A 26,479-nucleotide genomic window follows, 5' to 3' on the forward strand; every position below is an offset into this window, starting at 1 on the left:
CAACACTGTTTCATACAGAACAACACTGTTTCATATAGAACAACACTGTTTCATACAGAACAACACTGTTTCATACAGAATAACACTGTTTCATATATAACAACACTGTTTCATACAGAACACTGTTTCATATAGAACACTTTCATACAGAAAAACACTGTTTCATACAGAACAACACTGTTTCATACAGAACAACACTGTTTCATATAGAACAACACTGTTTCATACAGAACAACACTGTTTCATACAGAACAACACTGTTTCATATATAACAACCCTGTTTCATACAGAACAACACTGTTTCATATATAACAACACTGTTTCATACAGAACACTGTTTCATACAGAACAACACTGTTTCATATATAACAACACTGTTTCATATATAACAACACTGTTTCATACAGAGCAACACTGTTTCATATATAACAACACTGTTTCATACAGAACACTGTTTCATATATAACAACACTGTTTTATATATAACAACACTGTTTCATACAGAACACTGTTTCATACAGAACAACACTGTTTCACGGGGTGGTGATGGCGCAGTGGATAAGACACATGCCTTTGGTGTGAGAGACCCAGGTTCGAATCCACTGTGAGACACCAATGTGTCCCTGAGCAAGACACTTAACCCCTAGTTGCTCCAGAGGCGTGCAACCTCTGACATGTATAGCAATTGTAAGTCGCTTTGGATAAAAGCGTCAGCTAAATGAATAAATGTAAATGTAAATGTAAATGTTTCATACAGAACAACACTGTTTCATACAGAACAACACTGTTTCATATAGAACAACACTGTTTCATACAGAACACTGTTTCATATAGAACACTTTCATACAGAACAACACTGTTTCATATAGAACAACACTGTTTCATACAGAACAACACTGTTTCATATATAACAACACTGTTTCATATAGAACACTGTTTCATATAGAACACTTCCATACAGAACAACACTGTTTCATACAGAACAACACTGTTTCATACAGAATAACACTGTTTCATACAGAACAACACTGTTTCATATAGAACAACACTGTTTCATACAGAACACTGTTTCATACAGAACAACACTGTTTCATACAGAACAACACTGTTTCATACAGAACAACACTGTTTCATATAGAACAACACTGTTTCATACAGAACAACACTGTTTCATATATAACAACACTGTTTCATATAGAACACTTCCATACAGAACAACACTGTTTCATACAGAACAACACTGTTTCATACAGAATAACACTGTTTCATACAGAACAACACTGTTTCATATAGAACAACACTGTTTCATACAGAACACTGTTTCATATAGAACACTTTCATACAGAGCAACACTGTTTCATACAGAATAACACTGTTTCATACAGAACAACACTGTTTCATATAGAACAACACTGTTTCATACAGAACAACACTGTTTCATATAGAACAACACTGTTTCATACAGAACAACACTGTTTCATATATAACAACACTGTTTCATACAGAACACTGTTTCATATAGAACACTTTCATACAGAAAAACACTGTTTCATACAGAACAACACTGTTTCATACAGAACAACACTGTTTCATATAGAACAACACTGTTTCATACAGAACACTGTTTCATACAGAACAACACTGTTTCATACAGAATAACACTGTTTCATACAGAACAACACTGTTTCATATATAACAACCCTGTTTCATACAGAACAACACTGTTTCATATATAACAACACTGTTTCATACAGAACACTGTTTCATACAGAACAACACTGTTTCATATATAACAACACTGTTTCATACAGAACAACACTGTTTCATACAGAATAACACTGTTTCATACAGAACAACACTGTTTCATATAGAACAACACTGTTTCATACAGAATAACACTGTTTCATACAGAACAACACTGTTTCATATAGAACAACACTGTTTCATACAGAACAACACTGTTTCATACAGAACAACACTGTTTCATACAGAACAACACTGTTTCATATAGAACAACACTGTTTCATACAGAACAACACTGTTTCATATAGAACAACACTGTTTCATACAGAACAACACTGTTTCATACAGAACAACACTGTTTCATATATAACAACACTGTTTCATACAGAACAACACTGTTTCATACAGAACACTGTTTCATATATAACAACACTGTTTCATACAGAACACTGTTTCATACAGAACAACACTGTTTCATACAGAACAACACTGTTTCATATAGAACACTGTTTCATACAGAATAACACTGTTTCATACAGAACAACACTGTTTCATATAGAACAACACTGTTTCATACAGAACACTGTTTCATACAGAACAACACTGTTTCATATAGAACAACACTGTTTCATATAGAACAACACTGTTTCATACAGAACAACACTGTTTCATATAGAACAACACTGTTTCATACAGAACACTGTTTCATATAGAACACTTTCATACAGAACAACACTGTTTCATATAGAACAACACTGTTTCATACAGAACAACACTGTTTCATATATAACAACACTGTTTCATATAGAACACTGTTTCATATAGAACACTTCCATACAGAACAACACTGTTTCATACAGAACAACACTGTTTCATACAGAATAACACTGTTTCATACAGAACAACACTGTTTCATATAGAACAACACTGTTTCATACAGAACACTGTTTCATACAGAACAACACTGTTTCATACAGAACAACACTGTTTCATACAGAACAACACTGTTTCATATAGAACAACACTGTTTCATACAGAACAACACTGTTTCATATATAACAACACTGTTTCATATAGAACACTTCCATACAGAACAACACTGTTTCATACAGAACAACACTGTTTCATACAGAATAACACTGTTTCATACAGAACAACACTGTTTCATATAGAACAACACTGTTTCATACAGAACACTGTTTCATATAGAACACTTTCATACAGAGCAACACTGTTTCATACAGAATAACACTGTTTCATACAGAACAACACTGTTTCATATAGAACAACACTGTTTCATACAGAACAACACTGTTTCATATAGAACAACACTGTTTCATACAGAACAACACTGTTTCATACAGAACAACACTGTTTCATATATAACAACACTGTTTCATACAGAACAACACTGTTTCATACAGAACACTGTTTCATATATAACAACACTGTTTCATATATAACAACACTGTTTCATACAGAACACTGTTTCATACAGAACAACACTGTTTCATACAGAACAACACTGTTTCATATATAACAACACTGTTTCATATAGAACACTTCCATACAGAACAACACTGTTTCATACAGAACAACACTGTTTCATACAGAATAACACTGTTTCATACAGAACAACACTGTTTCATATAGAACAACACTGTATCATACAGAACACTGTTTCATATAGAACACTTTCATACAGAGCAACACTGTTTCATACAGAATAACACTGTTTCATACAGAACAACACTGTTTCATATAGAACAACACTGTTTCATACAGAACAACACTGTTTCATATAGAACAACACTGTTTCATACAGAACAACACTGTTTCATACAGAACAACACTGTTTCATATATAACAACACTGTTTCATACAGAACAACACTGTTTCATACAGAACACTGTTTCATATATAACAACACTGTTTCATATATAACAACACTGTTTCATACAGAACACTGTTTCATACAGAACAACACTGTTTCATACAGAACAACACTGTTTCATATAGAACACTGTTTCATACAGAATAACACTGTTTCATACAGAACAACACTGTTTCATATAGAACAACACTGTTTCATACAGAACACTGTTTCATACAGAACAACACTGTTTCATATAGAACAACACTGTTTCATATAGAACAACACTGTTTCATACAGAACAACACTGTTTCATATATAACAACACTGTTTCATACAGAACACTGTTTCATATAGAACACTTTCATACAGAACAACACTGTTTCATACAGAACAACACTGTTTCATACAGAATAACACTGTTTCATACAGAACAACACTGTTTCATACAGAACAACACTGTTTCATACAGAACACTGTTTCATATAGAACACTTTCATACAGAACAACACTGTTTCATACAGAACACTGTTTCATACAGAACAACACTGTTTCATACAGAACAACACTGTTTCATATAGAACAACACTGTTTCATACAGAACAACACTGTTTCATACAGAATAACACTGTTTCATATATAACAACACTGTTTCATACAGAACACTGTTTCATATAGAACACTTTCATACAGAAAAACACTGTTTCATACAGAACAACACTGTTTCATACAGAACAACACTGTTTCATATAGAACAACACTGTTTCATACAGAACAACACTGTTTCATACAGAACAACACTGTTTCATATATAACAACCCTGTTTCATACAGAACAACACTGTTTCATATATAACAACACTGTTTCATACAGAACACTGTTTCATACAGAACAACACTGTTTCATATATAACAACACTGTTTCATACAGAGCAACACTGTTTCATATATAACAACACTGTTTCATACAGAACACTGTTTCATATATAACAACACTGTTTTATATATAACAACACTGTTTCATACAGAACACTGTTTCATACAGAACAACACTGTTTCACGGGGTGGTGATGGCGCAGTGGATAAGACACATGCCTTTGGTGTGAGAGACCCAGGTTCGAATCCACTGTGAGACACCAATGTGTCCCTGAGCAAGACACTTAACCCCTAGTTGCTCCAGAGGCGTGCAACCTCTGACATGTATAGCAATTGTAAGTCGCTTTGGATAAAAGCGTCAGCTAAATGAATAAATGTAAATGTAAATGTAAATGTTTCATACAGAACAACACTGTTTCATACAGAACAACACTGTTTCATATAGAACAACACTGTTTCATACAGAACACTGTTTCATATAGAACACTTTCATACAGAACAACACTGTTTCATATAGAACAACACTGTTTCATACAGAACAACACTGTTTCATATATAACAACACTGTTTCATATAGAACACTGTTTCATATAGAACACTTCCATACAGAACAACACTGTTTCATACAGAACAACACTGTTTCATACAGAATAACACTGTTTCATACAGAACAACACTGTTTCATATAGAACAACACTGTTTCATACAGAACACTGTTTCATACAGAACAACACTGTTTCATATAGAACAACACTGTTTCATATAGAACAACACTGTTTCATACAGAACAACACTGTTTCATATAGAACAACACTGTTTCATACAGAACACTGTTTCATATAGAACACTTTCATACAGAACAACACTGTTTCATATAGAACAACACTGTTTCATACAGAACAACACTGTTTCATATATAACAACACTGTTTCATATAGAACACTGTTTCATATAGAACACTTCCATACAGAACAACACTGTTTCATACAGAACAACACTGTTTCATACAGAATAACACTGTTTCATACAGAACAACACTGTTTCATATAGAACAACACTGTTTCATACAGAACACTGTTTCATACAGAACAACACTGTTTCATACAGAACAACACTGTTTCATACAGAACAACACTGTTTCATATAGAACAACACTGTTTCATACAGAACAACACTGTTTCATATATAACAACACTGTTTCATATAGAACACTTCCATACAGAACAACACTGTTTCATACAGAACAACACTGTTTCATACAGAATAACACTGTTTCATACAGAACAACACTGTTTCATATAGAACAACACTGTTTCATACAGAACACTGTTTCATATAGAACACTTTCATACAGAGCAACACTGTTTCATACAGAATAACACTGTTTCATACAGAACAACACTGTTTCATATAGAACAACACTGTTTCATACAGAACAACACTGTTTCATATAGAACAACACTGTTTCATACAGAACAACACTGTTTCATACAGAACAACACTGTTTCATATATAACAACACTGTTTCATACAGAACAACACTGTTTCATACAGAACACTGTTTCATATATAACAACACTGTTTCATATATAACAACACTGTTTCATACAGAACACTGTTTCATACAGAACAACACTGTTTCATACAGAACAACACTGTTTCATATATAACAACACTGTTTCATATAGAACACTTCCATACAGAACAACACTGTTTCATACAGAACAACACTGTTTCATACAGAATAACACTGTTTCATACAGAACAACACTGTTTCATATAGAACAACACTGTATCATACAGAACACTGTTTCATATAGAACACTTTCATACAGAGCAACACTGTTTCATACAGAATAACACTGTTTCATACAGAACAACACTGTTTCATATAGAACAACACTGTTTCATACAGAACAACACTGTTTCATATAGAACAACACTGTTTCATACAGAACAACACTGTTTCATACAGAACAACACTGTTTCATATATAACAACACTGTTTCATACAGAACAACACTGTTTCATACAGAACACTGTTTCATATATAACAACACTGTTTCATATATAACAACACTGTTTCATACAGAACACTGTTTCATACAGAACAACACTGTTTCATACAGAACAACACTGTTTCATATAGAACACTGTTTCATACAGAATAACACTGTTTCATACAGAACAACACTGTTTCATATAGAACAACACTGTTTCATACAGAACACTGTTTCATACAGAACAACACTGTTTCATATAGAACAACACTGTTTCATATAGAACAACACTGTTTCATACAGAACAACACTGTTTCATATATAACAACACTGTTTCATACAGAACACTGTTTCATATAGAACACTTTCATACAGAACAACACTGTTTCATACAGAACAACACTGTTTCATACAGAATAACACTGTTTCATACAGAACAACACTGTTTCATACAGAACAACACTGTTTCATACAGAACACTGTTTCATATAGAACACTTTCATACAGAACAACACTGTTTCATACAGAACACTGTTTCATACAGAACAACACTGTTTCATACAGAACAACACTGTTTCATATAGAACAACACTGTTTCATACAGAACAACACTGTTTCATACAGAATAACACTGTTTCATATATAACAACACTGTTTCATACAGAACACTGTTTCATATAGAACACTTTCATACAGAAAAACACTGTTTCATACAGAACAACACTGTTTCATACAGAACAACACTGTTTCATATAGAACAACACTGTTTCATACAGAACAACACTGTTTCATACAGAACAACACTGTTTCATATATAACAACCCTGTTTCATACAGAACAACACTGTTTCATATATAACAACACTGTTTCATACAGAACACTGTTTCATACAGAACAACACTGTTTCATATATAACAACACTGTTTCATACAGAGCAACACTGTTTCATATATAACAACACTGTTTCATACAGAACACTGTTTCATATATAACAACACTGTTTTATATATAACAACACTGTTTCATACAGAACACTGTTTCATACAGAACAACACTGTTTCACGGGGTGGTGATGGCGCAGTGGATAAGACACATGCCTTTGGTGTGAGAGACCCAGGTTCGAATCCACTGTGAGACACCAATGTGTCCCTGAGCAAGACACTTAACCCCTAGTTGCTCCAGAGGCGTGCAACCTCTGACATGTATAGCAATTGTAAGTCGCTTTGGATAAAAGCGTCAGCTAAATGAATAAATGTAAATGTAAATGTAAATGTTTCATACAGAACAACACTGTTTCATACAGAACAACACTGTTTCATATAGAACAACACTGTTTCATACAGAACACTGTTTCATATAGAACACTTTCATACAGAACAACACTGTTTCATATAGAACAACACTGTTTCATACAGAACAACACTGTTTCATATATAACAACACTGTTTCATATAGAACACTGTTTCATATAGAACACTTCCATACAGAACAACACTGTTTCATACAGAACAACACTGTTTCATACAGAATAACACTGTTTCATACAGAACAACACTGTTTCATATAGAACAACACTGTTTCATACAGAACACTGTTTCATACAGAACAACACTGTTTCATACAGAACAACACTGTTTCATACAGAACAACACTGTTTCATATAGAACAACACTGTTTCATACAGAACAACACTGTTTCATATATAACAACACTGTTTCATATAGAACACTTCCATACAGAACAACACTGTTTCATACAGAACAACACTGTTTCATACAGAATAACACTGTTTCATACAGAACAACACTGTTTCATATAGAACAACACTGTTTCATACAGAACACTGTTTCATATAGAACACTTTCATACAGAGCAACACTGTTTCATACAGAATAACACTGTTTCATACAGAACAACACTGTTTCATATAGAACAACACTGTTTCATACAGAACAACACTGTTTCATATAGAACAACACTGTTTCATACAGAACAACACTGTTTCATATATAACAACACTGTTTCATACAGAACACTGTTTCATATAGAACACTTTCATACAGAAAAACACTGTTTCATACAGAACAACACTGTTTCATACAGAACAACACTGTTTCATATAGAACAACACTGTTTCATACAGAACACTGTTTCATACAGAACAACACTGTTTCATACAGAATAACACTGTTTCATACAGAACAACACTGTTTCATATATAACAACCCTGTTTCATACAGAACAACACTGTTTCATATATAACAACACTGTTTCATACAGAACACTGTTTCATACAGAACAACACTGTTTCATATATAACAACACTGTTTCATACAGAACAACACTGTTTCATACAGAATAACACTGTTTCATACAGAACAACACTGTTTCATATAGAACAACACTGTTTCATACAGAACACTGTTTCATACAGAACAACACTGTTTCATACAGAACAACACTGTTTCATACAGAACAACACTGTTTCATATAGAACAACACTGTTTCATACAGAACAACACTGTTTCATATATAACAACACTGTTTCATATAGAACACTTCCATACAGAACAACACTGTTTCATACAGAACAACACTGTTTCATACAGAATAACACTGTTTCATACAGAACAACACTGTTTCATATAGAACAACACTGTTTCATACAGAACACTGTTTCATATACAACACTTTCATACAGAGCAACACTGTTTCATACAGAATAACACTGTTTCATACAGAACAACACTGTTACATATAGAACAACACTGTTTCATACAGAACAACACTGTTTCATATAGAACAACACTGTTTCATACAGAACAACACTGTTTCATATATAACAACACTGTTTCATACAGAACACTGTTTCATATAGAACACTTTCATACAGAAAAACACTGTTTCATACAGAACAACACTGTTTCATACAGAACAACACTGTTTCATATAGAACAACACTGTTTCATACAGAACACTGTTTCATACAGAACAACACTGTTTCATACAGAATAACACTGTTTCATACAGAACAACACTGTTTCATATATAACAACCCTGTTTCATACAGAACAACACTGTTTCATATATAACAACACTGTTTCATACAGAACACTGTTTCATACAGAACAACACTGTTTCATATATAACAACACTGTTTCATACAGAACAACACTGTTTCATATATAACAACAGTTTCATACAGAACAACACTGTTTCATACAGAACAACACTGTTTCATACAGAATAACACTGTTTCATATATAACAACACTGTTTCATACAGAACACTGTTTCATACAGAACAACACTGTTTCATACAGAACAACACTGTTTCATATAGAACACTGTTTCATACAGAATAACACTGTTTCATACAGAACAACACTGTTTCATATAGAACAACACTGTTTCATACAGAACAACACTGTTTCATACAAGAACAACACTGTTTCATATAGAACAACACTGTTTCATACAGAACAACACTGTTTCATATATAACAAAACTGTTTCATACAGAACACTGTTTCATATAGAACACTTTCATACAGAACAACACTGTTTCATACAGAACAACACTGTTTCATACAGAATAACACTGTTTCATACAGAACAACACTGTTTCATATAGAACAACACTGTTTCATACAGAACACTGTTTCATATAGAACACTTTCATACAGAACAACACTGTTTCATATAGAACAACACTGTTTCATACAGAACAACACTGTTTCATACAGAACAACACTGTTTCATACAGAATAACACTGTTTCATACAGAACAACACTGTTTCATACAGAACAACACTGTTTCATACAGAACAACACTGTTTCATACAGAATAACACTGTTTCATACAGAACAACACTGTTTCATATAGAACAACACTGTTTCATACAGAACAACACTGTTTCATATAGAACAACACTGTTTCATACAGAACAACACTGTTTCATATATAACAACACTGTTTCATACAGAACACTGTTTCATATAGAACACTTTCATACAGAAAAACACTGTTTCATACAGAACAACACTGTTTCATATATAACAACACTGTTTAATACAGAACACTGTTTCATATATAACAACACTGTTTCATATATAACAACACTGTTTCATACAGAACACTGTTTCATACAGAACAACACTGTTTCATACAGAACAACACTGTTTCATATAGAACACTGTTTCATACAGAATAACACTGTTTCATACAGAATAACACTGTTTCATACAGAACAACACTGTTTCATATAGAACAACACTGTTTCATACAGAACAACACTGTTTCATATAGAACAACACTGTTTCATACAGAATAACACTGTTTCATACAGAACAACACTGTTTCATATAGAACAACACTGTTTCATACAGAACAACACTGTTTCATATAGAACAACACTGTTTCATACAGAACAACACTGTTTCATATATAACAACACTGTTTCATACAGAACACTGTTTCATATAGAACACTTTCATACAGAACAACACTGTTTCATACAGAACAACACTGTTTCATACAGAATAACACTGTTTCATACAGAACAACACTGTTTCATATAGAACAACACTGTTTCATACAGAACAACACTGTTTCATATATAACAACACTGTTTCATACAGAACACTGTTTCATATAGAACACTTTCATACAGAAAAACACTGTTTCATACAGAACAACACTGTTTCATACAGAACAACACTGTTTCATACAGAACAACACTGTTTCATACAGAACAACACTGTTTCATATAGAACAACACTGTTTCATACAGAACACTGTTTCATACAGAACAACACTGTTTCATACAGAACAACACTGTTTCATACAGAACAACACTGTTTCATATAGAACAACACTGTTTCATACAGAACAACACTGTTTCATATATAACAACCCTGTTTCATACAGAACAACACTGTTTCATATATAACAACACTGTTTCATACAGAACACTGTTTCATATATAACAACACTGTTTCATACAGAACACTGTTTCATACAGAACACTGTTTCAAATATAACAACACTGTTTCATATATAACAACACTGTTTCATACAGAACACTGTTTCATACAGAACACTGTTTCATACAGAACACTGTTTCATATATAACAACACTGTTTCATATATAACAACACTGTTTCATATATAACAACACTGTTTCATACAGAACACTTTCATACAGAACACTGTTTCATATATAACAACACTGTTTCATATATAACAACACTGTTTCATATATAACAACATTGTTTCATACAGAACATTGTTTCATACAGAACACTGTTTCATATATAACAACACTGTTTCATACAGAACACTGTTTCATACAGAAATGTCAGCAACCCTACATTTGTCCTGACCCTGATGTTCTTTGACCTGTTGGGCTAGCCATAAGTGCAAACACTCTACACTTGTATTAAAACAGTAATTAGTCCCTCACTGACAAATTTCTTTTCATGTTTTCCTCTTGAAGAGATGGAGATGCACATAACCCACCGCAGATCAGATAACTTCGTTGCTGGTCTTGTATTTAATCTTCAGTGCAATAGAAACGGTCAGAATGTGAGTGTGAGCTGGAGTCGTGTTCCCAGTCAGAGCTTGGGAAATATCACTGGAATAACCATTAAGGACAACACGCTGTGGTTCCTTCCAGCCGAGCTCGTCCACAGCGGAGAGTACTCTTGTTTCAGCAGGTATTGCTTCAGTTCACTACGTTTCTATTGAGTTGGGTTTGACACGTGCATACTGAATACTGAAGCCCACTTGTTTATCCACATGTTGTTTTTTCCTGCTAAGGTCCATTTACAATGTTAGTAAAGTTGAAAATGTTCATACACTTTTGGTCATTCAAAATGGAACTGAGTCATCTTAACACTCTCTTGGCATTAACCAGTCTTTTTTTAAATGAAAATGAAATGGCGGATTGATCAGGGTTCTTTAACAAATATCCAACTCTTCTTTCTAACGTAGTGGAGGATTCATCAGAAGAATCTGACACTACATTTACATTTTACATTTTACATTTATATATTTACATTTATATATTATCCATGGCTGTTTTTCGAATGTACATAACAGCTTTTAAAATAAAATCGCCCAATCAATGACTTTACTAAAATTGTGTTATTTACAATTCCCCTCAGACAGCAACATAGTGTCTGCCCAGATCCGAGCCACATCTGTTACATGTGGATTCAACGTGTACCAGATGTGGGCCTACACTATGTTGCTGTCTGGGCTTGTTGTTAAAAATTGTTTAGATCAAAATGAACCAATATAATGCCTTTATTTGTGCGCTGTGTTTGGGCAACATACGTTCAAATGAAGGTGTTTTAGCCTACTCATAGATGTTCAAACTTTTGATGAATTATTCATTTTTAAATTATGCAATTTTTATCGTTTAATGGCCGCTACTAGGGCTGCACGATTAATCGCAATGAAACCGCACACGATTTGGCAAAGGCTGCGATTATTTTATGCTCAGTTTGTTAGTGCAGCGGCTGATCGGCAGTAAATGCACCATCTGAACACCAGAGGGCATCACACACACACACACACACACACACACACCACATATCCTTCTGAACACCAGAGGGTGTCTCACGCATACGTCATCTGAACACCAGAGGGCGTCTCTCACACAAACAGACACACACACACACACACACACACACACACCACATATCCCTCTGAACACCAGAGGGCGTCTCACACACACACACACACACCACATATCCTTCTGAACACCAGAGGGCGTTTTTCACACACACACACACACACACACACACACACACACACACACACACACACACACACACACCACATATCCTTCTGAACACCAGAGGGTGTCTCACGCATACGTCATCTGAACACCAGAGGGCGTCTCTCACACAAACAGACACACACACACACACACACCACATATCCCTCTGAACACCAGAGGGCGTCTCACACACACACACACACACACACACACACCACATATCCTTCTGAACACCAGAGGGCGTTTTTCACACACACACACACACACACACACACACACACACACACACACACACACACCACATATCCCTCTGAACACCAGAGGGCGTCTCACACACACACGCCAAATATGCCCCGCTGAAGTACGATAACACACATCATTCCAGGAAATCCCTATCAGGCATCACACTCTCTGTATCTGAATAAACAGAAGATTGAAACGCTTTGATTAAACATGACTAATAAACACACGACTGCCTTATTCTGTGTCAGAAGCTCATTATCTCACAGAAGGAGGAGCTCAACTGATGTTATGATATGAGTTTGGAGAAAAAGCATGTTATTAAATGTTGTCTTTTGTTGGACATGTTTGACGCGTGTTGCTTTTTCAAATACATATTATAAGTGACTCAAACTCGCAGTGCTTTCAGAGTGAGCAGTGTTTACTGAGCCGATCATCAAGGACAAGCTGCGCATAACATATGATCTCAGCATTTGCCATTTCACAATCGTGATAAGCCAAATCGGTTTAAGTGCGATTACATGTAAATTGCGATTAATCGTGCAGCGCTAACCGCTACTCTTGCTATTTATTCAAGTCTGACCCTTTCCTGAAAAGAATATTTCCAATCTATGATGTAATGAATTTTTTTTAAATAATAAACCCAAGTTTATTGGTGTTGTTCTCTTATATTCAAATTATAAATGATATAACTAAACAAATTAATAATTAATCAGGTGAAACTGTGCGCTTGAATTTGTCATTGCATCATACATCCTATGCTGTGCGGTGAATTATTATAGCTCATTATTGTCTATTTACGGTATTTTAGTCATTTAAATAATTTTAATATGTGATTAATGACATTTTATTATAATATTACACCACCCAAATATGTATTTATTTCATTCTCATTGTCATTGCAGGCTGGGTTAGCCTATATTCACCATTAAGAAAAGTGATTAGCCTGCTTAAAATAGACTTGAACATAAAACAACAGGACAAAAACATAGTTGATGACTAAAAGCAATAATTTCATGACTTTAGACTTTACTTTGTAAAGACAGTGGCATAATATGTTTTTTTAGCCATATCAAAACAGTAGTCATGTGTATGGGTACATTTTACCCACTGGTGGTTTTATGCATACATCGTCCCTGGTGGTTCTAGTGCTAAACCAAATATTGAGAACTGAGAATTATCAAATAAAACCAAGGTGTAGAGTGTAAAGATGCAAACATAAAATAAAAACAGCTTTGCACTGTATGTTTTGTGTTCAGAATTCCATATCGGCCATTCTTTCATCCCAACGGTTGTTCTTCTTGTTCTTCTTGTTCTTCTTGTGTTCTATGTGGCAGAGATGGCAATGAAACCCAGGAAATTATATTTGAAGTCTCCGTTCAGAACGAAACATGCCCCCCAATGAACAGAGAAGACAACGTAAAGAGCACAGAGGAACTCAGATGTTTCCTTCCTCATGTCTTTGAGTTAGACCCTGGAGCTCAAGTGACCTGGCGAAAGGTAAGGGGTGCCTGCAAAAACCATAAGTGAAACACATATTCACACTACAGGTTGATTTGTTGTTTCCTGACCGGACACGCCGCAACATGCAATTTCTATTTTAGAAACGGTTTCTATTTCTGCAACGTCATGGCTGGAACAACGACATACAAATTATGACAATGGTTATCTCAGGTTCAGATTATGTGCTTTATTTTAATGTTAAAAGTGTCTAATGTGAGTTTGAATATCATTTATAGCCGTACTTAAAGCAACAATGGATAATTCACCTCAGATCTTGAAAATAAATGAAAGAACATTCAAACTGACGAAACAAGTGTATTCTATGACATACTGTTTCAGTCACTCAGTATGTATTTTTAATCATATAAAAATGGTGTAATAATAAAAAAAATATGATTATGTGCTTATCCATTTTGTTGTGAGTGCAGTGCGCTTGCAGAGAGACTCCGCCCAGATCTCGTTCTTGTTCTGTTAAAACACTGAGTTACAGAAGTGGTGACCACATTTACACAAGATCTGTGTAGGCATAAACAGAACTGAAGTGTGCATTGCTGAAAAGACCAGCATGCTAAAAATGACTAAAAATCATTTGACTTTAATACATCTGGTGGTTAATATTACTTTCATCAAAAATAGCAAATGTCAAACAAGTTTTGTAAATGGCAAAACATTACTTTAGTCATCAATATGTTGAGCTTATGTACAGTACATGGTCTTCTCATTTAAAGGATTCACTTTCACCTTTAAACGTTGCCTGTGCGTGTGTGTACATGCTCATTATAATCTCTCTGTTCTCCCTCTGTAGAACTGCCATCCACTCAAAGGGGAAAACAGGAAGGTTTTCCCGGTGAACAGATCAGATGAGATGGTTGGATTCTTTACTTGCTTTGTGAACTTTACTTTTGAAGGACTGAACTACTCTGCTGCCCAGACTACAAAACTCTACAGCCTGCCTTCAGATTTTGGTAAATGACAATTCAATTCAATTTAAAGTAAAATTACAGCACTCAAAATACACTGCTCAAAAAATTAAGGGAACACTTAAAACACACATTTGATTTTAATGAATGAAATATTAAATTTGAAAATATTTATACATTCTATAATTTGTTAAGAACAAAATTTTGTGACAACAGTCATCAACATACTGAGTCCTGGATTCAAAATCATACCAAAAATCAATGTAAAAAACAGAATTTACAGGCTGATCCAACTTGCATGAAGTTCTTCACAACAACTCATAATGTAAGTCAGTGGTGTGAATGGCTACGAGCCTGTATCCGCTCACGACAACATTTGGGATGAGACATCCTGATGAGATGGTGTCCTATGGGATCTCCTCCCAGACCTGGATCAGGGCATCAGTGAGCTCCTGGACACTCTTGGCGGCTTCGGATGCTCCGATACATAATGTCCCAGAGGTTCTCAATTGGATTTAGGTCTGGGGAATGTAAGGGCCAGTCAATGGCATCAATGCCTTCGTCATCTAAAAACTGCCTAAACACTCTGTCCACATGAGGCTGGGCATTATCATGCTCCAGGACCAGCATGAGGTCTAACAATGGCTCTGAGGATTTCATCCCGGTACTAACAGCAGTTAGGGAACCATTGGCTAGGATATTCCTCTGCAGACCATTACTGAGATCTAGAAGAAAATAGCGTCATAGTCTAATTATGGCCAGGGTGTTTAGGAGAAAAGCATTTATTTCATAATGTGAGTGATGGAAATCCGCCTGTTGAGCGATTTGTGCTTGTACATTACTTGTATGCACACTCTCGACATTTGTGATTAAAATAACGCCATAGAAACGGCCTCAAATAAATATAAAAAGTGGAAGAAGCTGCAATAGATTTTTTTATTGGTTAAAATCAATGGAGAATATCTGGTATTTTTCCGTGGGTGCTCGAGCCCCGAGCGCTTATGCTGTGTCGTGATTGGCTGAGGCGACACACTGGCCACAGGGCAGAAACGTCCCGAGCAATCCAAGAAGAAAGTAATAAACTACAGGCACTTCTAGTGATGATTGAGAGGCATTCTTTTTGTATGAGTCTGTCCTTTTTATTAAAAAAAAAATAAAAAATCCTGCATAGTCTCAAAATCCTTTAATTTGATATAGTAAAATGATTAAGAACCTGAAATGTGAAGTGCATGCCCTAATAACATCCACACACAGTTCAGCGCTGATGGAGAGACTTTGATGGATGATGTGATGAATGTTTCTCTGTGTGTAACAGTGGTGACGAAGCCTACAATCATCTTCCCAAAGCAAGAAACACACACCGTAACACTAGGTGAGTGACGGCGATAACACGTTTAACTCTTCTGTTGCTGTACGTGTCAAATCGAGTTAGTACTTGCACTGTTTTAACTCAAGGCCATTTATGCGTTTTTGTGATCTGCAAACAAACAAATGCAAACATATTAGCATTTAGGAATTATCTCTTTCCATTCATGAGTGTGAATTTGAATTGAATTTGTAAAAAAACAGCATATTACATTGAATTTGAATTAGAATCACATGAAGACGAGTTTATTGAATTGCAATATAAAGAAAAGTCATGAAACCGAAACATTTTGAAAAGTGCAATAATATTCATGTGACCGTAGGCGAAAGTTACGAGCTGAGCTGCAAAGCTCTTGTTGGGAAGTACGACATGGACGAAACTGTGATATACTGGACGAGTGACTCTGATTCTCTCACTCTGAGCTGCAAGAGCAGCACGTAAGGACAAAAGATACGTTTGCTCTTTATATAATGAGAGAGTGTTTTGTTTATGATGTGACTAACCATTTTGTTTCTGCATGTCTTGTTTTTCCAGCAAGGAGGAGAGCAAGCGGCTGTACAAGCTTTGTAATTTATCCATCTCTGAAGTCACAGCTGAATATCTGAACACTGATCTAAAATGTGTCGTTCAACACCCGGCAGGTTCAGATTTTGGAATAGCCCGGCTTATCCCAGGTCAGGTCTAGGTTGCATTGGACAATACTTTTGATTATGTCCCCTTTTCCAACTTGCTCCTTCTCTTTTTCTCTCAGCTAGTCAGAAGGCGCGTCATTATTGGATCGGCTTCGGTCTGGTGGCTCTGGTCACGTTACTGGGCGCTGTGGCATTCTTCTTCAGAGTCGATCTGGTTCTGGTTTACAGGGATGTTTGCTCGTCTTCTGCCGTATGCAGCGGTACGTCTTTACCTCCGATTTTTATTGACTTTTCTGTAGAGATGCTTTCAATTACATGCTTTCAAACAATGGTTTTGTTTAAAAATCAAACTGATTCGATCATAAATGGTATTAAATATTTATTATGAAATACAAGTGGGTGAATTTCACAGCAACATCAAAATTAACTGAAAAAATAGAAATTATATTTTGCATAATTTTGTTGTTGTTGAAAAAACATTATTTTCATGACAATTAAGCACATTTTAAAATTCTCCTTATCATAATGCATTTGAATGTTTTTTATTTTAACTCCTGTTATTTTTATAGTCTCGTAAGAATATCATTACTGTAATACAGCATTTTTAATCAGCCTAAATTTAAGTCAAGTCACATTTATTTATATAGCGCTTTTTACAATACAGATTGTTTTAAAGCAGCTTTACAGAGGTAACAGGAAAATAATGCAACAAAGTTTGTTTCCAGAAGAAAATAGTGTCACAGTCCAGTAAGTTAAGTGATGGTTCATTTTTTTGTAAAAAAGTTATTAATTTAGTTCATTTATATATATAGCCGCTCTGGAGAAAACCGTGATGTCATCGTCCAGCTCAGTTCAGTTCTCATATAATGGTGTCAATGTAGGCAGATCAATATTATTGTTGAATATTAAAATAAATGTTAAATTTAATATCCCGAAATAAGCAAGCCAAAAGCCAATGGCAACAAAGGTGAAAAAGGCAAAAAAGGTGACAGTGGCAAGGAACCAAAACTCCATCAGGGCAGAATGGAGAAAAAAAGGCGCAGGTCCTCCATCTGATCTGGATACGGCCCGGATCCGGCTGACTACAATAATCCTTGGAATAATCAGAAAGACTAACATTAGCGTAGACACCATTCTTCTTATGATGTAACGGGTACATCGGGTGTTATAGGAAGTGTTCCCGGTTCCGGCTGACCTAATCTATGCAGCCTAATAATCATTTAACTGATTTGAATAATAGGAATGTATAATTTTCTATGTGTATGCTAGGTCAAAGGTTGTTTTTAGCCTAGATTTAAACTGACAGAGTGTGTCTGCTTCCCGGACAATGTTAGGAAGACTGTTCTAGAGTTTTGGTGCTAAATAGGAAAAGGATCTACCGCCAGCAGTCAATTTTGATATTCTAAGTATTATCAACTGGCCGGAATTTTGAGATCGCAATAGACGTGAAGTAGGGCTGCACGATTATGACAAAAATCATAATTGCCGATTATTCCCTTGAAATTGTAATTGTGATTATTAATTACGATTATCACAATTTACATTGAATATATATATATATATATATATATATATATATATATATATATATATATATATATATATATATGACATATTGTATGACATATTATTATACATGTTTACTTAAAAATTGTGAAGAAACACACTGTCCCCCTTTACTTAACATACACATAAATTGTAAGAATATGACTAATAGTAAAGACTACTAAGAAATTAACATTAGGCATAGTATAGATGCAAAGCTATTAAATAGCAGTCCCAAACTAGCTTTTGTTAATACAATGTTGGTATGAGCCACCACAGTCATTTAAAAATATAAAAAATAACACAAAGTGAAAATAAAGTGGCATTTTGGGGTTAATATTGAAATGACAGTTACCATGCTGAATACACAATATTAACAAGAACTGTTAATGAAACATGGAAAACTGCTCCTGGTGAATAGAATGAAAATCATCCCTGCATGCAAATCCTTCTCAGCTAACACACAACGTACCAGTAACGTGATTTATTGGTATTTTAATTTTATTTCGTGACTTACTAATTTACAACGTAACAACCTTGCATGCTCGTAGTTTCCTTTGCACTTTATACACAGCTCGCGCCGCCGCATTTGCGCGTGCAACTGAAGAGTGTGTACTACGAACACAGTAGCCTATAATGGCTGACATGACAGGAACGTCCGTTTTTCTGAGGTGAAAGACTTTTTATTTCAGCGTACACATACGTCACTGCCTGGTAGTTCCTATTGTGCTGGGTTTTCTGAAGTAGTTGTGATTCGCCTCTTATAACATGCTCTAGTCTAAATGCACGCAGAGTGGATTTTTTTTCTTTCTTTTTTTTGGTAATCGCATCTTTGAACGATTACGTAATAGTGGCATCCATAATCGTAATCGCGATTAGAAATTCGATTAATTGTGCAGCCCTAACGTGAAGGACTATAATGTGTTAAGAGTTCACTCAAGGGGAGCTAAACAATTTAGTGCTTTGTAAGTAATCAGCAATATTTAAAAATGTATACGATGTTTAATAGGGAGCCAGTGCAGTGTTGACAGAACCGGGCTAATATGGTCATACTTCCTGGTTCTGGTAAGAACTAACCCTAACCCTAACCCTAACCACCCAGTAGAGCATTACAATAATCTAGCCTTGAGGTCATGAACGCATGAACTAATTGTTCCGCATTTGTCATTGAGAGTATATGACGTAATTTAGATATGAGATATGATATCTCTTAAATATGATATTTAATGATACAGTATCTCCCAAGGGTAGCATATACAGAGTGAACTGCAACGGTCCTAGAACTGAGCCTTGTGGTACGCCATACTGAACTTGTGATCGATAAGACATCTCTTCATTTACTGCTACAAACTGATAACTGTCAGATAAATATGATTTAAACCATGCTAGTGCAATTTCACTAGTGCCAACATAATTTTCGAGTCTATTTAAAAGAATGTTGTGGTCAATAGTATCAAATGCAGCACTGAGATCGAGTAACACTAATAGAGAGATACAACCACGATCGGATGATAAGAGCAAATCATTTGTGACTCTAATGAGAGCAGTCTCAGTACTATGGTACGGTCTAAATCCTGACTGGAAATCCTCGCAGATATAATTTCTTTCTAAAAAGGAACATAGTTGTGAAGATACCGCCTCTAATTATTAATATTGATAACTTTACATTGATAATACTAAGATAATATTATTATTATCAACATCGATTTCTGAAGGATCATGTGACACTGAAGACTGGAGTGATGATGCTGAAAATTCAGCCTTGCCATCAGGTATAAATGCCATTTTAAAATATACTAAAATAGAAAACAGTTCTTTTAAATGGTATTAATATTTCACAATATTACTATATTTTGCTTAACTAAATGCAGTCTTGTGGAGCATAAGAGACTTCTTTTAAAAACGTTTGCATGTTTTTACTAAAATGTCTCTTCTTTACTCTGTAACTGAGCACTTTGTGTTTGCTGCGGTAGGATGCCTCTAATTCTGTAGGATCAAGTTGCGTTTTTTTAACAAGTGGTTTAATCATAGCCAGCTTTAAAGTTTTTGGTACGTATCCTAGAGACAAAGATGAATTAATGATATTAAGAAGAGGATCTATGACCTCTGGAAGCATCTCTTTCAGTAGCTTAGTCGGTATAGGGTCTAACATACATGTTGTTGGTTTAGATGATTTAACGAGTTTAGTAAATTCTTCCTCTCCTATAGCAACGAATTAATCCAATTTTTCCTCAGGGAGACTACAATGCACTGCCTGATGCGATACTGTAGTTGACGGTTGCATAGTTATAATTTTCTCCCTAATATTATTAATCTTATAAGTGAAGAAGTTCATAAAGTCATTACTGCTGTGCTGCTTGGAAACGTCTGGGCTTGAAGCTTTATTTTTTGTTAATTTAGCCACTGTTTTAAATAAATATCTAGGGTTTTGATAATTTTCATCTAATAGGGTTGAAAAATAAGCAGATCTAGCAGCTTTTAAGGCCTCTCTGAACGCAATCGAGCTCTCCTTCCATGAAATGCGAAACGTCTCCGGTTACTTAACTGTAACCTTGTTCCCTGAGAAAGCGGAACGAGATGCTGCGCTGCTCAGCGCATTGGGAACATATTTTATCGTGACCAGCTGTGAATATTGTGTATAACACGTCAATGAAATTGACCCGGAGGTAGTATAGCCTCGGTCGGTGACGTCATCGGCGCGCCCCCGCGACACGAGGCTATAAGTAGATGAGCCACAGGTGCATCGTCAGGATATTTTGTCTGAAGAGCAGTCCTGGGACATCTTCAGCACGGCAAAGTAGCGCAGCATCTCGTTCCGCTTTCTCAGGGAACAAGGTTACAGTTAAGTAACCGGAGACGTTCCCTTTCGAAAGCTACAATCGATGCTGCGCTGCTCAGCGCATTGGGAACGAGAATACCCACGCCGCCGTGCTTGAAAATGTCTGGACCCCCACGGTTGTGCAGGTGTGTTTCACAAGAACGCAAGAAGGCCTAGACATTAGCTTGTGATGTCGACTCAAGGACATGAGAGCCCGGAGTGACATGAACATCCAAACTATAAAATCTTATGAATGTGTGCGGAGAGGACCAGCCTGCCGCATCACAAATAAACTGCAAGGGGCACCTCTTGCCAAGGCAGCAGAGGAGGCGACCCCTCTGGTGGAGTGAGCCCTTAAACCCGTTGGCGAAGCTTGGCCGCGCGCCTCATAGGCAAGAGCAATAGCATCCATGACCCAATGTGACATGGTTGCTTAGTGGCGGCAGCCATCGGTTGCGGCCCCCATAACAGACGAAAAGTCGCTCTGACTTACGCCACTAGCTAGTGCGGTGGACGTAGGCCTGAAGAGCACGGACTGGACATAGTCTATGAGATCTCTCCTGTTCCGGCATCGTGAACGGCGGAGAGCAGAAGGCCTCAAGCGTGACAGGATGTATAGCCAAAAAAGGCACCTTAGGCAGGTAATCAGGATGAGGATGCAAAATCACTTTCACCATTCCTGGGGCAAAGTCTAAGCAGGGTGGCGAAATCGACAGAGCCTGCATATCTCCAATTCTTTTCAAAGAAGTTATTGCCATAAGAAAATCTTAGAGTCAGAAGTTTGTCAGACGCTGATTCTAGAGGTTCAAAAGGAGTCTCAACCAGACCCTCTAGGACTAAAGCTAAGTCCCATGATGGGATCTTGGTTTTATGAGAGGCCTCAGTCGCCATGAATGACCTGAACGAACAGAGGATGTCTCCCGAGTGGCACCCCGTCAACCAAGGCATGGCAAGCCGAAAGAGCGGCCACATAAACCTTGAGAGTGGCGGGGCATGTGCCTGATGATAATATTTCCTGCAGGAATTCCAGAACTGAAGCAATCTGGCAGTTGACCGGATCTGCATTATGACACACCACCTTTCAAAGACACTCCATTTGTTGACATAACTCTTTTTAGTGAAGGAAGCACTAGCACTGAGAATGGTCTCAACAACAACAGGCGAAAAGCCCAGTGCCCCTCAGTTGGTACCCATCAGGGGCCAAACATGAAGGTTCCAGAGGTTGGGCCTGGGATGGAATATCGTGCCCTCCGTCTGAGACAGAAGGTCCCTCCTCTCCGGAATCGTCCAAGGCGAGCCGTTGAGGAGAGATTATCTCGGAGAACCAAACTCTGGCTAGAACTCCTGGGAGCAGAGAAACTGGAGGAAAACGCATACATGCACATCCTAGGCCATGTGTGCGCCATCGCATCCAGACCCAGGGGCTGGGTGATTCAGAGATAAGTAGAGGGAACATCGCGCTTTCTGATAAGAGGCGAAGAGGTCCACCTCCACTTCGTATCCAAATCTGTTTGACTACTTCTGGGTGGAGTTTCCATTCCCCTCTCAGTAGTTTCTGTCTGGACAGTAAATCCGCTCCCACATTCAGGTGCCCTGAGATGTACACTGCCCTGAGTGACAGGAACTTTTCCTGGGCCCAGAGAAAGATGTGCCCCGCTATTCTGTTCAGATTGCATGAGCACAAACTTCCCTGGTGATTATGTGAGAGACTGCCGCTGTGCCGCTCTAGGACATGACAGTCTCTCAACTGAGGGAGAGAGTATTTCAGGGCCAAAAATACAGTCATCAGCTTGAAGCAGTTGATGCCCCTCATTCCCCTTGAGCTGGACGACCACTTAAGACCGCACCCCAGCCCATCAGGGAGGCGTCTGCCGTTAGCATTCTGCGACAGCAAGACACACCTAAAGTGGGACCCAAAGCAAGGAACCGGGGTCTGAACCACATAGAAAGGGAACGAAGCCGCAGCGCGTAACCCTTACCATAAACATGGATTTTAGAAAGTGCACGAAGCGTTCAGCGCGTGACTCACCATAAACATGGATTTTAGAAAGGACACGAAGCACTCAGCGAGTGTTCTTGCCTTTATTTGCCCTTGGGGATTGTAGTTGAAATCCCCCGTTTTGAGCCACAACTAAAATGGTCTCATGCGCAAAAGGCCCAGAGGAATCATTGTGGACGCAGCTGCCATGAGACCCATGTAATGTCCTGACCTAGCTAGATGTTGCTTAGGATGTTAAAATTGGTCCTGACACGAGCGGGAGACAATTATGCCCGATGGTGACAGAGTCTCATTTAACCCCAAACATGTTACCCTCAGGGTGGGAGAGAGAACGCCCTTGGCGTTGACCTCAGCCCCCTAGAGATAACATGGCTAGGTCGAATGGAAGGACCCAATATTGGTAAGCTTTGCCCCCAAAAGCAAACTTGGGAACCTCCTGTGTTGTGGCAATATTCTATATGAAAATATACGTCCTTCAGATCGATCATGACAAATCAAACGTGATGTTGAATTTACGACACGATCGTCTTTACCGTTAACATCTTGAACTTGAGTGCTTTAACTGTACGGTTTAAGCCTTGAAGATCGAAGATTGGACGCAACCCCCCATCCTTTTTGGGGACCAGGAAGTATCTGCTGTAATAGCCTGACTCTCTCTCTGGAAGAGGAACATGTTCTATGGCCTCTTTTCTCAGCAGAGATTGTAGCTCTTGTGACAGTACATGCGCCAGTTCCGGTCTCACGGAAGTGAATACCACGCCGTTGAAACGCGGAGGACGATTAATAAATTGGATTCTATCCTATTTGTACTGTACTTAATACCCAAATAGAAAAACCTGGCAGAAGTTTCCACGCTGCCAGACTCTCTGAGAGTGGTATCAACTTAACACTTCCTTTTGAGAGGATGTTAGATGTTCCGTGTCCTGGATGACAGCAGAAAAGCAACAGAACATCTAACATTTCGCTGGAAACCGCTGCTCCCCGAATCACCAGAGGTGGCGAGGAAGTACAGTGGTTTCGTGAGGGTGTCAGGTAGGAGCTGTTTGATTTACATGTCTCGTCCCGTAGGGGCACACCCCCACAGACCTGGGACAAAACAACCCTCAGGATTTTGTCTTAGGTCTATTATGCAGCTGCTGAGCACAACGAGCCGGTCCCCAGTTTTCACGAGGGGGAGCGCAACTCGTTACACTCTGCTTTTGAACCCTCCTAAAATGATGATGAGCAAAAAGAAGAGAAGAAAATGTCTCTTCAGACTGGCCCATCATCGTATAACCACACACCCCTGCACCCATGATAGTCTTAATACGTCAAGGGCACAAAGATGCACGAAGAATAAGGTTTTCCCATAACCAAGTTAACGTCATGGAGATCCTCAAGGAGGGCAGTCTAGCTGTAATCCGACCATCACACAAGTCACCACCTCGAGAACATCTCAAACGTTTTAACATAACGAGAGATGTGTTCAGAGGCAGCTTTAATTCCTCAGAATTAAATGTGTCCGGAAAACAGCCAGACAATATTATATTATATATAATACATACATATATATATATATAATTATATTATATAAATATTATATATATAAATATAAATATCAGTTCCTCAGCAATAAACACATCCCAATCAGACAAGCAAACACGGTCTGGATGAGAGGCTGTGTTTAAATCTTTCATAAGATCAACCTGGTATGCCTTTTACACGGCCATAGTGTACAACGCAGTACCAGCCTAACCGCTGAAAATGCATCTGATAAGATAATATGATCCCAGGGGAGAGATAGTCCGCGAGCGTCTCTCCAAACTGAGGCAATATCATATAATCGCGTGCCCTCGCACCCGCGATAGTAGAATGGCTCGATGTCGAGGACACAAGACATAAATATTTACAATCTTTATTTATTTATAGACTGTGTTTTATGTGACTCTTTTTGTTGTGATCAGATCAATCTGGTCACTGCACGAACGATCGCCACGAGCGATCTCCTTTTATCATCACGGGAGAAACGCTCGGAGGCGACAAACCCACGAGATTCAATGTCCTCTGCCCGAGCCGAAGAAGCGCCGAGGCACGCTTCGGTAGTCAGGCAAAAGGACATCGCGATCTGGAGAGAGAGCGAGCGATAGGGAACCACCGTCTCTCGCTTCTCAGCCAGATCGCACGCGAGCCCCACAATCAT

The 26,479-nt window shown here is 37.2% G+C and overlaps 1 protein-coding gene across 1 annotated transcript in view; it reads left to right on the forward strand.

The window, feature by feature from the left end:
* Positions 1-26,479, forward strand: part of il1rl2 (interleukin 1 receptor-like 2) — a 40,910-nt gene that overhangs the window by 8,963 nt on the left and 5,468 nt on the right. The window contains exons 3-9 of the mRNA XM_084122090.1: positions 11,988-12,207; positions 14,855-15,017; positions 15,826-15,985; positions 17,256-17,312; positions 17,629-17,743; positions 17,841-17,980; positions 18,058-18,198. Of these exons, the coding sequence (XP_083978216.1) occupies positions 11,988-12,207; positions 14,855-15,017; positions 15,826-15,985; positions 17,256-17,312; positions 17,629-17,743; positions 17,841-17,980; positions 18,058-18,198 (996 nt within the window). The remainder of the gene's footprint in view (positions 1-11,987; positions 12,208-14,854; positions 15,018-15,825; positions 15,986-17,255; positions 17,313-17,628; positions 17,744-17,840; positions 17,981-18,057; positions 18,199-26,479) is intronic.

This window comes from Abramis brama (assembly GCF_963993115.1).
Source record: "Abramis brama genome assembly, chromosome: 8".
Classification (NCBI taxonomy): domain Eukaryota; kingdom Metazoa; phylum Chordata; class Actinopteri; order Cypriniformes; family Leuciscidae; genus Abramis; species Abramis brama.